The following is a 16,179-nucleotide window of genomic DNA, read 5'->3' on the forward strand; positions in this document are numbered from 1 at the left end:
GACATTTTTTTTCTTTAATTAAGGGGAAAGTTATCAATATGGGCTATGGTTAAGATGACTTATTTTACTGCTAACCCAGGTAATTAGTAGCTAGGTCTCATTGCATATGGACCTGTACTAAAATAGTACAATTTAGTGGCAAAGGAACTCATCTCAACAGTAGCCTACGTTGATAACTATGCCCCTTATTCTTTCTTAATTTCTCATAGTAAAATTGAAATATGGCATGGAATATATACAGACAGTAAACATAGGTTTTGGGGATCATACAAGGCAGCCAGAGGTGCAGATCACAGTTTTGGTAGATATCTGGATTATTACAAATTTTGTTGATTGAACACAGCAGGAGGGCTAGGCGTTGGATTAAGTATGGAATTTATAAGGACCAAAGAGAAAGATGAGATGACAATGTCTATCTACCAATGGAGACTGTGGAGGCCAGTGTGATGATGGAATGTGAATATACTTGGCACAGATATAGGGACAGTGACAAACTTAAGAGGATTGGTAAAAGGCATTAGGAAAGCTCATGTTGGTTTAAGTTTAGAACTTTAGATGCTCCTCTGTCTCAAGTGGCAGAAAACCAGATAACAAGGCAGACTGGATGGACCATGGACCAAGCAATCCTAATTTGCATAATCTACTCTCTTACATGATGGAAGTGTCTCTGCCCTGTGTTATATCTCAGTTCTTTATTACATGATGCCAGTGTCTGTACTCATGCATCACACTTACATCTGTTGCCATTAATTCTTCAGTATCATCGATGCTTGGCACCGTGATCTCCCCCTGACTGATATAGGGATAGTCAAAGGGGTTGGTGGTGATGAGAAGCATATCTGCAAAGAAAGGGAATTATGTTTAGTCTGAGAGTTATAGCACAACATGACAGAAACGGAAAAAACTGAGGGCGTAATAATATTCATTGGTGGTGGAAATTAGCTTAATTAATGTTGATGCCAGCATTAAATATACATATAGAGGAGAATCCTATATATAGGGGTGCCAATGTGGGGCCTGTTCTAGAAAGGAGATTAGATATTTACTTTCCTTTATAGAATAATAATGTAACCCGATATATACAATGCCGCTGGGGGGGGTGTCGGTTCCGCTGGTTCCCTGCTCCCTCTGCCCCAGAACAGGAAGTAACCTGTTCCGGGGCAGAGGGAGCAGGGAACCAGCGGAACCGACACTCCCCCAGAGGCGTGTACCAGGGGTGGACCGCCCCCACCGCCCCGCCCTTGCTACGCCACTGCACCTATTTTATAAAGCCATATGGGGGGAATTCTATATACGGCGCCTAAATAAATTGGCATCAAAAAAAGCCACACTTAGCACTATTCTATAAACCTTGCCTAAAGTTAAGTGCAGTTTATAGTATACACCTAGCACCCGACCCCAGGTCTAAAATTTAGGCGCAGACATTTACTCCAGCTAAAACTTGGTGTACAATCCTATGCCTTACTTAGGTGCAAATTAGGCATATTCTATAACACTGTGCATAAATTTTAGGAATGCTCACAACCTGCCCATGCTCCTCCCATGGCCACGCCCCTTTCGAGATCTGCACAGTAGAATTTATGCACACCACTTACAGAATACGTTTAACAAGTTGTGCGCATAAATTCTAATTAGAGCCAATTAGTGCCAATAATTGCTTGTTAGTGGCCACATATCAGCGCTGATTGGCTTGTTAATCAATTAAGTTATGTGCGCAATTTGCATGCATAACTTTAGTTGCTATATATAGAATCCTGGGGCTAGGGCCTATGTCAGTTTTATAAAATAGACTTTAAACAGGCACTTTTTGGATCCTGTTGGAAAACTCAGGACCTAAGTGCAGGTAGGCCCATTATTTTCGGCGTTGTGTGGTGTGGTCCAGATTTGGCACTATTTGTTTAAGCCACAGAATCATAGATAATTGGTGGCTCTGGTTATAACCTTTCTACCCCTATATACTCACCAATCAGTTCTGGCTTCTTGTTGGACAGAATCTGATAAAAGATATGATAACTTCTTTCAGCTTTTAACTGGAAAGTTACTCTTGACTTTTCCAGCAAATCTGTAAAATAGAAGCACACAAACGGGTTCCATATTGTTGATTAAGTGTCCTGTTCAGCAATAAAATGATGCTACATAAGTTTATGTGGTTATTCACAGCCTACAAGATTAAAAATAAGTCAGGAAAATGTACACATCTCATCTGAAAACATACTCCATGGAAATGACCAAACCAGGGTCATTACATAGAATGAGATCATTTTTGGAGCAGAGCATCTTAAAAAATTTTCAAACATACACCTCTGTGATAAAGGCAAGCTAGGTGCCTATACACCTTTACAAAATAGGATCCCAAAGCTAACTCCAATTAGAAAAGGTTCAAAGAAGAGAGAGCAAAATGATAAAGGGGATGGAACTCCTCTCGTATGAGGAAAGGCTAAAGAGGTTAGGGCTCTTCAGCTTGGAAAAGAGACGGATGAGGGGAGATAAGATTGAGGTCTACAAAATCCTGAGTGGTGTAACGAGTAGAAGTAAATTTATTTTTTACTCATTCCAAAAGTACAAAGATTAGGGGACACTCAAGGAAGTTACATAGAAATACTTTTAAAACAAATAGGAGGAAATATTTTTTCACTCAATGAATGGTTAAGCTCTGGAACTCTTTGCCAGAGGATGTGAAAACAGTGGTTAGCATATCTGGGTTTAAAAATAGGTTTGGACAAATTCCTGGAGGAAAAGTCCATAGTCTGCTATTGAGGCAGACATGGGAATCAACTGCTTGCCCTGGGATTTGTAGTATGGAGTGTTGCCATGATTTGGGTTTCTGCCAGGTACTTGTGACCTGGCTTGGCCCCTGTTTGGAAAAGAGGATACTGGGCTAGATGGACCATTGGTCTGATCCAGTATGGCTACTCTTATGTTCTTGCTCAAATGCTCTCATACCTATTCCAAGAACTTACACCTGTTCCAAGCCAACTGTAGATATCTGGTTGTATCTTATACATTGCAACTCATCACTACTCCACCCGAACCCCCAGGAATGCCTTTGCATGTGGAAAACAGCTTTGCACATATATACTAATATACCTGTGTAAAACAGCTCTTATAAAATGACCCACAGGTATTTGTACTTGATGGTGGGGTAGGTTTGCTCAGTGGTGCAGGTGAAGTTGTGATTTATGTAAGTACTTGATAAGATAGACATGATAATGTACATTTAAAGCTGCTCTCAAACTGAGGTAAACATATGTGGGTTCATCATAGCCCCAACTTCAACAAGATTTGAGCTAGTATTTTACAAAGATACTTCAACATCTAGGTTTCTTAATACAAGCTCTCTCCACCTAGGCAACATTTTATAAAATTACCCTCATTTCTGCAATAATGGAACAAAATGAAAATGTCTAGGGCCAAAATTAAGATGTTTTGGGCTAGATCTGTTTCAATCATGACTAAGTGACCAAAGGGTGCCCTAAATGACCACGTGACCACTGAAGGGATTAAGGCATGATGCCCCCTTCCTTTACTTCCCTCGTTGTTTGGTGCAGTAGAATGTAGAGACAGGGACCTAGACCCATATTGTGGTGCAAAGTGTGAGCCCTCCAAATCCCACTATAAAACCTACTGTAACCACATATAGGTGACACCTGCAGGTATAAGGGCTATTGTAGTGGTGTATTGTTGGGTACAGTTGGGTTTTGTTGGGTTTTGGAGGGCTCCCCATACAATATAAGGGGGTAACAGTGAGATGTATACCTGAGACCTTTTATGTGAAGTCCACTGCAGTGACCCCTAGGGTGCCCCACTGCTGGGATGTCTGTGTGGCCAGTCTACTAAGAATGCTGGCCCCTCATACATCCCAATGGCTTGTTTTTGTGCATTTTTCCCTTTGACCCATTTTTATCAAAAAAGGACCTAAAAGATAGATGCACTGAGCACAAAAACATCTAGCAAATGGTCATTTTCAAAACAAAAAGTTTTTTTTTTCTGGTTTGAAAATAACCACGTTTGCTACCTGATTTTTGGACATTTTTTGCAAAACATCCAAAATTGGATTTAGACGTCATCTCAAAAATGTCCCTCCACATGTTGTTATATAAGAGGCTAAAATAGACCTTCTCTCCTCCTATCAGACTATCAGGCTTATTTTCGAAAGAGAAGGGCGCCCATCTTTCGACACAAATCGGGAGATGGGCGTCCTACTCTCAGGGTCGCCCAAATCGGCATAATCGAAAGCCAGTTTTGGGCGTCCTCAACTGCTTTCCGTCGCGGGGACAACCAAAGTTCACAGGGGCATGTCGGAGGCATAGTGAAGGCAGGTCTGGCGCGTGCCTAACACATGGGCGTCTTCGACTGATAATGGAAAAGAGAAGAGCATCCCTGACGAACACTTGGACGACTTTACTTGGTCCTTTTTTTCTTACCACCAAGCCACAAAAATGTGCCCTAAATGACCAAATGACCACCGGAAGGAATCGGAGATGACCTCCCCTTACTCCCCCAGTGGTCACTAACCCCCTCCCACCCTCAAAACAATTTTACAAAATATTTTTCCAGCCTCTATGCCAGCCTCAAATATCATACCCAGCTCCATGACAGCAGTATGCAGGAACCTGGAACAGTTTTAGTGGGTGCAGTGCACTTCAGGCAGGCAGACCCAGGCCCATCCCCCCCCCCACCTGTTACACTTGTGGTGGTAAATGTGAGCCCTTCAAAACCCACCACAACCCCACTGTACCCAGATGTAGGTGCTCCCCTTCACCCATAAGGGCTATGGTAGTGGTGTACTGTTGTGGGGAGTGGGTTTGGGGGGCTCAGCACACAAGGTAAGGGAGCTATGCACCTGGGAGCAATTTCTGAAGTCCACTGCAGTGCCCCCTAGGGTGTTCGGTTGGTGTCTTGGCATTTCAGGGGGACCAGTGCACCACAAATGCTGGCTCCTCCCATGATCAAAGGGCTTGGATTTGGTCGTTTCTGAGATGGGTGTCCTCGGTTTCCATTATCGCTGAAAATTGGGTACGACCATCTCTAAGGTCGACCTAAATTTCGCGATTTGGGCATCCCCAACCGTATTATCGAAATGAAAGATGGACGCCCATCTTGTTTCGATAATACGGGTTTTCCCGCCCCTTCGCTTGGGACATCCTGCAAGGACGTGCTCAGGAAAGCTTGGACGCCCCTTTCGATTATGCCCCTCCACATAACTCTGTATAGAATTACCCTTGTAGTATACTGAGGGACACTACACCCGGAGCAGGCTTGTCATACCCTGAAGATAACCATTCATGACTACAGCCCATGCCTGTTCTAGTACAGTGCTACTGCCACGCAAACACACACCATGTTGCCAGGAAACATGGCCAGATATTCTTTCTAACAATGTGTTGCCACTTACAGGTCTCAATGTCAGCAGAGGACAGCTTCCCTGTAGTTCCGAAGTGGATACGAATGAATTTCCCCTAGCAGACAAGAAAGAGAACATTTGTTATCTGAGGCCTCAAGATAGCGGCACATGTCTAAACACACTGCAGACTGCCTGCCATAACTATGACTCTAAAAAGTTGTCTTCCGTTTGGCAGGCATCCCTTACCCCGCCCTGCTCCCTGTTGGGTAGAGAGTGGGGGATAAGATGAGAGAAGCTGAGATTTGGGAACATGTTTGAAATTGACCTGGGGCTGTCCAAGTGAATGATGTAGAATCAGGAATACTATCAGACAATAATTCTTCACAGAAAGGATGGGGGGTGTATGGAATGGTTTCGCGGTGGAGGTGGTTGAGGCAAACACAGAAAGTAATTGAGGAAAGTATGGGATGAGCACAGAAAATTCCAAGTTATGAAGAAGCAAAGGGAAAGTCTGAAATTGCAATTGGGTAATAAATGGGCCTTGCAAACATCATTTGCCTTCGTATTCTCTGTTTCAGTGATTGCAATACTGCTAGACAAGTCTGAGTAAGAAAGGGACATTTCCTTGTGTCCTTCAAGGCAGCCTGTCCTCTCCATTTGCTAGCTGGGGAAGATGATGTGCCTTTTATTTTCACATATTATTTTACATATGTATGCAGAGCACAGACAAATTACTTAGTGACTTTAAGACAATAGGGGATTCCCTCCATAGTACTGCCTGGCACTGGACTGCAGTGATGTGTCTGTCTGTTCCAAGATGTTATGAGCTCCAGGTCTCACTGCAGCTACTCCCTATTGCCACCATCCCAGCACTGCAGCCTGTGTGGACCCCGGGTGTTCCCTCTCTCCAATTGCTGCATCTCTACTGGTTATCCATCCCACCTGGTCAGAGTTCTACTTTCACTTCAGTGTCCCCCTGCACTGTACCTTCACCTTCCATTCCATCCTATGAGGGCTACCCCATTACTGCAGCCTCATGTGCCACCCCACTCATGAAGTTACCCTGTTCACTGCAACCCCTCAGTAATGAAGATTCCGGGGTCCATATTCAAAGTGTTTTAACCAGGCAGGAAAGGCTCCTGCCCAATATCCACTGATATTCAGTGCATTTAACCAGATAGTGCAGCTGATGAAATTGGCTATTCATGGGAGGTCTGGGGGCAGAGTCAGTACTTAACTGGTTAAATGCTAATATTCAGCCTTAACTGGTTAAGTTACATCCAGCTAGATAGGAGCACATAAATAAATAAAAGGTTTGGATGGCTTCCTAAAGAAAAAGTCCATAGGCCATTATTAAAATGGACTTGGAGAAAATTCACGGCTTATTTCTAGAATAAGCAGCATAAAATGTATTGTATTGTTTTGGGAAGTAACCTGTTCCGGGGCAGAGGGAGCAGGGAAACAGCAGAGCCCACAGGCGTGCGGCTACTCTCTGCACCCCTCCAGCAGCGTGCACCATGGGCGGACCGTCCCCACCGCCCCGCCCTTGCTACACCGCTGCCAGTATGGCAACACTTATGTACTTAACAGTCCTATCTTTGGCTGGTTTAACTTAATTGGCTAAAGCTGAATATTGGCACCTAAGCACTTAAATGTCAGAATATTGCAAATACTCAAATATTCAATGCTGGTGCCCAAACATAAAACAGCATTGAATATCTGGGCTTAAAGCTGGCAGTGGCGAAAAATTGCTGACCGCTGCCAGTTGAATATTTATCCCTCCTTTTCCATTAAGAGGCTTTGGACAAATTTCTTGTTACACAGAAATGACTGTAAGGCTGAATGGAAGATCCCACTCCCCCTCCCCCTCCCCCTCCCCCTCCCCCTCCCCTCCCCTCCCAGACTCCTTGCTGTCTTCCTTACTTCACCTGTCTTTCCTCCCTTAAGTATAGCAGCAGATACAGAGCTCAAGGAAACATGAAACTTACAAAACGTGAGGAGTTGTCATTTCTAATGGTCTTAGCATTCCCAAAGGCTTCCAGCAGGGGGTTGGCCTGGATGATTTGATCTTCCAGGGTGCCCTAATAAGGAGCAGAAGTACATTACAAAGAGCTTCAGAATGCCAGGCATTTTTCAGAGACTTCTATGACACCGCTCAATGTAAAAATGCAATATAAATCTAAAAGTCCATGCAGTTTCATTGAGAGAACAAGAGCTTAGTGAACATTTATAAAGAATATAGAACAGTGTTTTTCAAGCCATTCTGTTTTAAGAATATCTGCACTGAATATTGAGACATCGTGTCTTTCAAATGCACCGAGTCCCTTTTCTTACACATCAAACCTGATCCCTGCTTTCATAAGAAAGGCTGAATGGAGCAACTAAGGACAGGTGTCCCTCCCAAGAAGGAAGACATTGGTGGACACTGCAGTTTCTTTCCCACCTATAGGTATTGTTTGCCTGCTTACTTTGGGGAATCAAGAGCTAGGGAGGTTATATTGGTGGTAGGGGGAGGGACCAGTTCAGCCCAATGTCTCATCTCATTGGTGGTGGCAAAACAGGAAGGGTGGAATACAGCACCAATGGGCGAGTTGCACCAGGCACAGCACCAATGGGCACAACTAAAGCACAACTAATCAGCAATTATTGGTTGTTAAAACCAATTAGTACCGCATTAAATAATTAAGCTAGGCACGAAACTGACCTTATTCTATAAATTGCACACACAACTTTGCATTGCAAATAATGCAGTCTTATGAAAGCCAAATAAAAAGGAGATAATGCCTATAATACTAGACAGACCCTGGAAAGATTAGGACAGGCAGTCTATAGGCAAACATGGCTGCTCACTGTCAGATCTCTGCTTGCAAAGTCATGAATGTGTCAAGATTCATTTAACCCCCCTTATACAAAGCTTCGCTAGTGGCTGGTGGCACATTAATGCTGACACAGCCCATTCACTTTGAATGGGCTGTTGGCATTGCTGCACAGCTTTGTAAAAGGGGATCTAAATGAGGCACAGTGCGCAAAGGGAAGGAAATAATTTTACCATAACACCAGCTTCTCATTAGGCTGTACTCAGAGTATGTTATATATTTTGAGCACCATATTTCAAAAGGCCATCAGAGGTCAAGAAAAGGAAATCCAGTCGTTTGAGGACGACCTGCTTGTTTGGTAGAACTCTCACCTTGTTTGAAGCAGGCCCTTCCTTCTTCTTGGCTGTGTCACCCATGGCTGCAATTGTTGCAAAGTACTGGATGACTCTCTTCGTGTTCACAGTCTTCCCAGCACCAGATTCTCCACTTTGAAGAAAAATGAAAGCAGTACAGTAAGGAATAGAAGTGTGTCTACAGATCAGTGAGAATGATGTGAGGGTGATGAGCTGTACTTACGTGATCAAGATAGACTGGTTCTCACGATCTGTTCAAGTAAACAGGAACAGGAGTAAGTGGGATGTATCACACAAGAAGCTACCTGGCATTCCTAGGTGACATCTACAAAACTCTTATCAAATTCTGTTCTGCTCTAATTTTTTCTCTTCTCACTTTGTTACCATGCAGGCTCAGCCTAAGTAGCAGGCAAACTAGGCAATCACCTAGAATTTGGGAATGGCAGAAAAATGCTATGGGAAAGAGGAGGTGATAATTGGACTGCGATCAACCCTGAGGCAGGGTTGAGAAAAAGGACTGATTACCAACATTTCCCTAAGGAGTGCAGGAATCCACCCCTCATATTCCTACCATTGAGTGTGTGTATGTGTGTGTGTGGGGGAGGTCAGAAATATTGTGATTTTAATCTTTTTGAGCAGGCAGGTCCTCTAGCCATCCTGTGAAAGTTCCCTGCTTCTTGCAATTGAAACCTCAATATGGTAGCACCATTCCTGAAGGAAGGAATGGAGCTGATGGACTGCAGCACACTTTATAGAGAATGTGGTGCTGGAGTCATGGATGCCAGTGCAATGAGAAAAGGAGGAGGCTTTTTTCCCGTACCATCAAGTTTCTATATGCATTTCTATGTTTAGAAAAATAAGTCGAATATCGACCCCCTGTATGTCTGCTTTCATTTGTTATTCCTTGATGATAATATTATTGGCTCTTTGTAAATCAACTTGAGCATTTGAAAGAGGTAGAGAGAGAATTATACAGAGAAATATTAGCAAAGAATGGACCACTTTGGTTTTTATCTGCTATCTTCTACTATGTTAAACAAGGGGTTAATATTAGCTGGTGATGCTTAGCATTTTGCTGACTGATGCCAGTGTTATGCCCAGAAATTGAATGCTGGACCATGTCCAGGCACCTGTATTTAGTGGCATTCCTTGGTTGGCTGCCCACCCCCCTCCTCCAGGTGCAGCGTCAACCGCCCCCCCCCCCCCGGGTGCAGCACCCCCCGGCACATCACCGACCCCCGACCCCCCCCCCGTGCATCACCTCCAAGCCCCCCCATAGGTGCATTCTTCCTACCTGCTGGGGTGCAGGGAGCATCTGTGTGGCTGTTGGCTCTTCTGGTTCCCTGCTCCCTCTGCCCCGGAACAGGAAGTAACAGCAGAGGGAGCAGGGAACCAGTGGAGCCAACAACTGCGCAGCTGCTCCCTGCACCCCTCCTGCAGCGCGCCCTGCCCTCAGTACACCACTGCCTGTATTGAATTTCCAGGTTTCTGCAGCCAGCTACACCACATCCATTTAAAGCGTGATATTGTTCACCATACTGACAGTGGGGCACTGTATAAAGATAGGACTGGTTGTTATACATTCATGTTAATGCAGTGACTTTAGCTGTTTTAGTACTAAATATTGACACTTAACCTGCCAAGTGCTGACTCCACCCCGGAACACCCCCAAAATACCTGGTGGCATAGCCAGGGGGGGTGCCAGGGGAGCGGCCGCTCCCCCAAATGGAGTTCTGCCGGTGCCGACGCCTATTTGTTTTTGAATGTGTTGCACTGAAAATGTGCACCGGCGCCGGTGGAAGTCCACTCTCATGCTGCTCTCGCTCCCCCTGCGCCATCAACCTGGCTCCGCTTCTGGCGCTAGCCAGTCGTTTTCAGCAGCATCACTGTTTTGGCAAGTATATTAGTCTCTTTCTGTCGTTCCACTTCAGACTACACTGTTATCTGTGAAACACTCACCAGTTAACATGAACTGATAGGCATTATCAGAGATGGAGAAGATGTGGGGTGGAGCCTCCTGACGCTTCTTGCCCCTGTATCCACCGACTACCTCGGGGTTGTACACTGGTAACCACTTGTAGGGGTTAACAGTGACACAGAAGAGGCCAGAGTAGGTCTGCAAAAAGAACAGACAGAAATCCATGAGACTCCTTTCTACAACCAGGAATAAAGATGTTGGGGTCAATATTCAGCTGTTCGCAGTGGGCATTTTTGCCCACCGCTGATGGGGTTATTCCAGGATATTCAAAGCCGGGACCTTCAGCTTTGAATATCCGGTTATTTTTAAGCCAGCTAAAACATAGCTGCTTAAGTCGATACTCATCTCTAGGACAGACTTTTATGCGGTAAACCTGGCCATTTAATGACTGAATATCAGTATTTACGTGGCCAAGTGCTGACTCTGTCCCCAAAATGCCCCCAACATAGCTGGCTTTGTGTTCTAAACTAACCGCGACATTCAGTGGCACTTATCCAGCTAAATGCCGCTGAATATTTGCAGCTAGCTCCAGGCAAACGATTTAACCAGTCAGTGACCAGCTAAATCGCTTTGAATATCGGGCCTGTCATCATGCCTGTGTTGTGAAAATACTCACATAAATCATCCAGGACTTGTATCTGTCTTTTAGATTGTACAAGACCGCAGGCTCATGCAGATGAGTCAACATCGCCATGTCCTCAATTCTATCAAACTTTGGTGGGTTCATAGGATATACATCGTCAGCCTTAGCGTTGATAGTCTGTGGTAAGAAAAAAGAAATCATATGATATGCACATCTCACTTAACTCAGACTTTTCCAGCACAATATACACACAGTACCTCAGAGAATAATCTGCTGGCTAAAGAAGGTCATTTTAGAACATCTGAGTGGCATTTACCTGTAAATAATGCCACATGTCGATTTCACAGTGCCACTATCTACAGATGCAAATGCTGCAGGATGCATAGGTATTCTGGGTGGTGCAAACACATGTGTAATAAAATATAATTAATTCCCTGTCAGATTGGGCACCCCTCTGTGCATAAGTGTCAGCCAGCTGCTGGTTTCATCCAGGGCTTTAGAAGAGTGTTTGAGGGAGCAATTGTGCCAAACACCTTGTATTTGAAAGGACCTGAAAAATGTAAAAGTTGGACTGTAGAGGAGCTTGGCTCCTTAACTAATAACTGTTACACATGTAGTTCTGTGAAATCCAGTACTTAATCATGTAGGTTATAAAAATTGGCACTTACACATACAAACCTCTGAGCGATGCCACTCTTTTTGTTGTTTGAACGTGTAACTTTATAAAGTAGTTTGTTCCCACAACACACTTGGGGAAACAAACGTGTATTTCCTGTGTGGCCCTATACATATCTTACAAAGGCTCCGTGTTCATCAAGCCTTTTGTAAAATAGTCTGGAAATTCTGAACGTCCTGACTTGGACATTCTATTTCCAACCTAGACACCGTACGTTGGGTGTTGAAGATCATTGACAGTAGCTGCCTAACCTACTCAACATTATATCACCATATTCTATATATTTGTGAAATTTACATCAGTATCTGTTCAAATACTTTGAAACACAAATGTTCATTTCTAGAAGGATAGCCAAACAGATTATTTCACTTGAAATAGCAAATCACACACAATTACAAGTTCCAAATATATTACACTAGAAATTAAAAACTGCAATTGGTTTTGCTGATCCCTGTGACTTGGCACCATGGCGCCCTGTTTACCTAAACCCAAAATATAGATGGGAGGTGCCACAAAACTCGTGCTTACTCGATTATCCTCTGTTTCCACTACTGTCTTTCCTCCTTCAGTGCCCTTAATTTTTCCCTTGATATATTCTGTCTTAGGATCAGCCACATAGCAATAGGTCCTGGCATCAAAGGGTTGATTCTGGGACTCTATTCTCTCCTTCTCACTCTTCCGGAGGTACGGCGCGGCCTCGCCGAACATTTCCATTTCCGCGTCGCTGCTCATGGCTGCAGCTAAGAAACAAAGAGTTATGTTAGCTTGTGTCATCTAAAATGGCAGCCCACTAATCTTCTACACAAAGTCTGCAGGCCTTGAGATTTTGGTCTTTTTCTGGTTTTCTAAATCCACTTAAAGTACATTCTTGTCCTTGTCTTAGCAGTTACGCTTTATTAGCTTTTGAAAAGAATAAGAATATGAAAGGCAATTCTGTAACTGGATGCATGTGGTTACATGTACCTTGTGCAGGGCCGGCATTAGGGTGTGGTAAACAGAGCAATTGTCCTGGGCCTCCATACTATAAGGGACTCCCAAGTTTGCCTCATGTTGAAGGAGGCATAGGCTGAAGGCCAGTTTGGGGGGGGCCCCCTCCCCAGTTCTTGCTCTGGGACCCTGAATGTCTAACACCAGCCTTGGTCTTGTGCAGAGAAAACTGGCAACATGAATAAGCACACTGTATTCCAATCTATAAGAAAGCACACAAGTACCATAGCGCTTAGCTGCAAGATGGGCACGCACATGGGGGAGGGGCATGGGCATGTCTCCATCTTACTTTTTTTTTTATTTTGATATTTTGTTTATTAGGCAATCGAACATTCAAACAAGGAAAGACATCAGTTTACATATTTATGCGGATAAGCGTATTGCCTTGCTAATTTATATTCTTAATGTCTCTAACATGTCTCAAAACTCTCTTTGCTCATTTAGACACTTCAATCTCTATGATCTAGTGTGATATAACAAAGCTTAATCCTAACTAGAAACATTCTGAGCCTATCGTGTAAGCATTCCTAAAACTTCAAACTCTCTGATTCCTCCCCCCTTCTTACACCTATATCTTCCCCTCTATCTATTCTTCCCCCCCTCCCCCCCATGTCTCCATCTTACATATACAACTTATAGAATACTACAAGTTGCATGGCACACATAGGCATGAGCCGTTATGCCTGCCATTGACCTGATGTAAATGATAATACCTAAATTTAGGCATGCCAGTGTGAGTTTACACAACTAGTATTTATATCAGAATTGGGGTGCCACAATGCCTTTATAGAAGAGATGTGTCCCACGTAGCACTGGGGTGACTAAATGGAGGTGCTCTTCTTTAGAATTGCCCGAAAGGGCCTGGCTCACCCATTGGAGGCCATAGTAGATAGTTATTTGGGATAGTTTTTTTTTAACACACCAGACCTGGCACATCAAATGCAGTAATAATTGATTCCAGTTAAGGTGACAATAGTTTTGGAAGCCAGGGAACTGGGGTTGGTAATGATATCCATAATGTGTATTTGAAACTACTACTACTACTACTAATAGCATTTATATAGCGCTACTACACCTGATTTGCCACTTGTACCCTGACTTGCCACTGGTCCTTGATAAGTGAAGTGCAACCTTCTATCAGTTCATATGTAGGTTATTGTAATAGGCTCTGGATTGAGCTCCTGAAAAGGTAGATGCAGAGGCTGGACCAGGCACAGAATATGGCGACTAAGTTGGCTGTCTTATGGCCCTACCGGTTTCTCAACGACACCTTTGCTCGATTCACCAGTGTAAGATTCTTCAAATTTTGGAGATGTTATCAGGGAGTAAGGGGGAGAGGGCCTGATGAATTTCAGGGGAAGGACAGGTTTGAAAACCACTGCTCTGCAGGATAAAAGATCCCCAAGATTTCCTGGCTTGTCTTATAAAATGTTTCTTGAAATAATTTGGCATTTGAGTAATGTTTACTACCACATTAGGGCATCATTTTACATAGGTTTGATTTTATGCCATGGGATTTTGGGATATAGTTGCCACCATGGGCTACCCTTAAGATGTGTTATTTTGCCACCAACTTATGCTAGTTTAGCACAGGTCCCATTTCATGCAATGAGATCTAATTACTAATAAACAGGGTTATAACTTCTCCCCTTAGCCCAAGGTGAGTTATATTCAGGTACACTCAGTATTACCCTGTCCCCAAGGAGCTGCAGTATCAGCATTAGTGCACAGCAATGCAGCAGTAGCAGTTGTCAGTAACTAGCCAACTCCCCCTTTTACAAAGCCACATGGTCAGCCTTATCGCACCGGCAGTCACTAGCACGACTGTGTAAAAGGAGAGGAGGGAGGGTAAAAATCTTTGGTATTTTATCAGAGATTAAATATGATTGATAGAAACATTTGTATTGCCTCTCTTGGAATTCATATACAAATATTGTGCTATTTTATGAAAAATTCTCATTAATTGTAATATCCCATCTATTAAACTGTCTATACATTTAATTATCTGTGCCTATGGTGTACAGTAAAGGGATATTTCCTGGTTTTCTAACTCCTATTCTAATATATTTTGGTTATTCTGCTGGGTTAATAACTCCCATCCCAGTATATTTTCAATTTTGTTGCTCTATTTTAGCAACATGCATGGGGGGGGGGGGAGGGGGAGTTGTCTGCATGAACTACCATTAAGACGTGTTATTTTACTGATAACTCTAATTATTAGTACATTGCATACAACGGGACTTGTGCTAAAAAGCACAAATTAAACGTCTTAAGGGTGGCCCTACATCGATAACTATGCCCTTAAATGACGGAATTAGAGAACCAGAAAGCATATATAAATTAATTTGTCAATGCCATTGCTTGAAAAATAGAAACAACCTCCTTTTCTTCTTCTTTTACAGTTAAACCAACGTATATTGCAATGAATTTGCCTATTACTGTCAGCTTCCTTACAATCTTTGTTTCACTTTCTGTTAATAGAGGGACATGATACATCTTGTACCAGCAGCCGTATGGCTCATAGCGATTAGTGGTCACTAGAGGTCGCTATTGCAGCAGTCGCTTACACTGCCAGTACTGGACTGATCTCAGCGTGCAGACTGATGGTCAGACAATGGGAAGATATTATGCTGTGATGTATCTCCAACCTATTTAGCAACACAAATCAAGGGCATATGAGTAAGAGGGAGTGGGGAAAGAGGAGCCAGAGATTCTGAAAGCTCCCTAAGTAGATGGTGCAAAACAGGGCATAGTATTTGTTTTCTTCTGGCATTTATTTCCTTGTGCTCCTCAGATTCTCACCTTATTGATCAGCCACCGATGGAGGAAAAAAACTCAGATGAATGCACTGACCTAAAAAGAAAAAAATGAAGCATGGTGTTATAAGCTAGCCAGCTACGTTGCTATGGGTGCATATTGTTTATATGATTGTAGAAATATTGCTAAAGTTGCATTTATTTGCAGAATAACAGAAGTGCTTCTGCAATTGCATATTTTTGTATGATAACAAAGCTTGCTAAATGTACATATTTATTGTAGGAGAGAAGCAAGGGTAGCATGTCCCTGATATCACCGTCTCTACACACTTTTCCCTGTCCCCCTCCCCACCCTCTGATTGCATGTTTTCAAAATAACAGACATATTATAGTAGCTGAGTGATGTTGGCATATTTATCAGAAATATTCCTATATTTGGATATAATTTATATGAGAACAGAATGCTCATATGATTTACTATTGCTTGAATGATTATAGAAATGTTAACTATGTTTGTATCTTGTTTGCATGATAACAAACATTTCTATGTTTTATATGACATCATAAATGTCCTTTGAACAGCAGGAACCCTGCTAAGACTGTACATTTTTGTCATGAAATGCTCCTCTAATTGCACCTTATATAAAAGGTAATACAAGTTCTTATAGCTTGCAATTGTCCTATCT

At 43.1% G+C, this 16,179-nt stretch overlaps 1 protein-coding gene across 1 annotated transcript in view; it reads right to left on the reverse strand.

Moving 5' to 3' along the window:
• The window catches only part of LOC115473218 (myosin-3-like), a 59,629-nt gene extending 44,033 nt beyond the window's left edge, over positions 1-15,596 (reverse strand). Inside the window, 10 exon segments of the mRNA XM_030207999.1 lie at positions 736-839; positions 1,964-2,062; positions 5,396-5,459; positions 7,333-7,425; positions 8,532-8,646; positions 8,737-8,764; positions 10,473-10,629; positions 11,108-11,251; positions 12,279-12,490; positions 15,540-15,596. Of these exon segments, the coding sequence (XP_030063859.1) occupies positions 736-839; positions 1,964-2,062; positions 5,396-5,459; positions 7,333-7,425; positions 8,532-8,646; positions 8,737-8,764; positions 10,473-10,629; positions 11,108-11,251; positions 12,279-12,482 (1,008 nt within the window). The 5' untranslated portion in view covers positions 12,483-12,490; positions 15,540-15,596.
• Positions 15,597-16,179: the final 583 nt, after the last annotated feature.

Source organism: Microcaecilia unicolor, chromosome 6 (genome assembly GCF_901765095.1).
Source record: "Microcaecilia unicolor chromosome 6, aMicUni1.1, whole genome shotgun sequence".
NCBI lineage: Eukaryota > Metazoa > Chordata > Amphibia > Gymnophiona > Siphonopidae > Microcaecilia > Microcaecilia unicolor.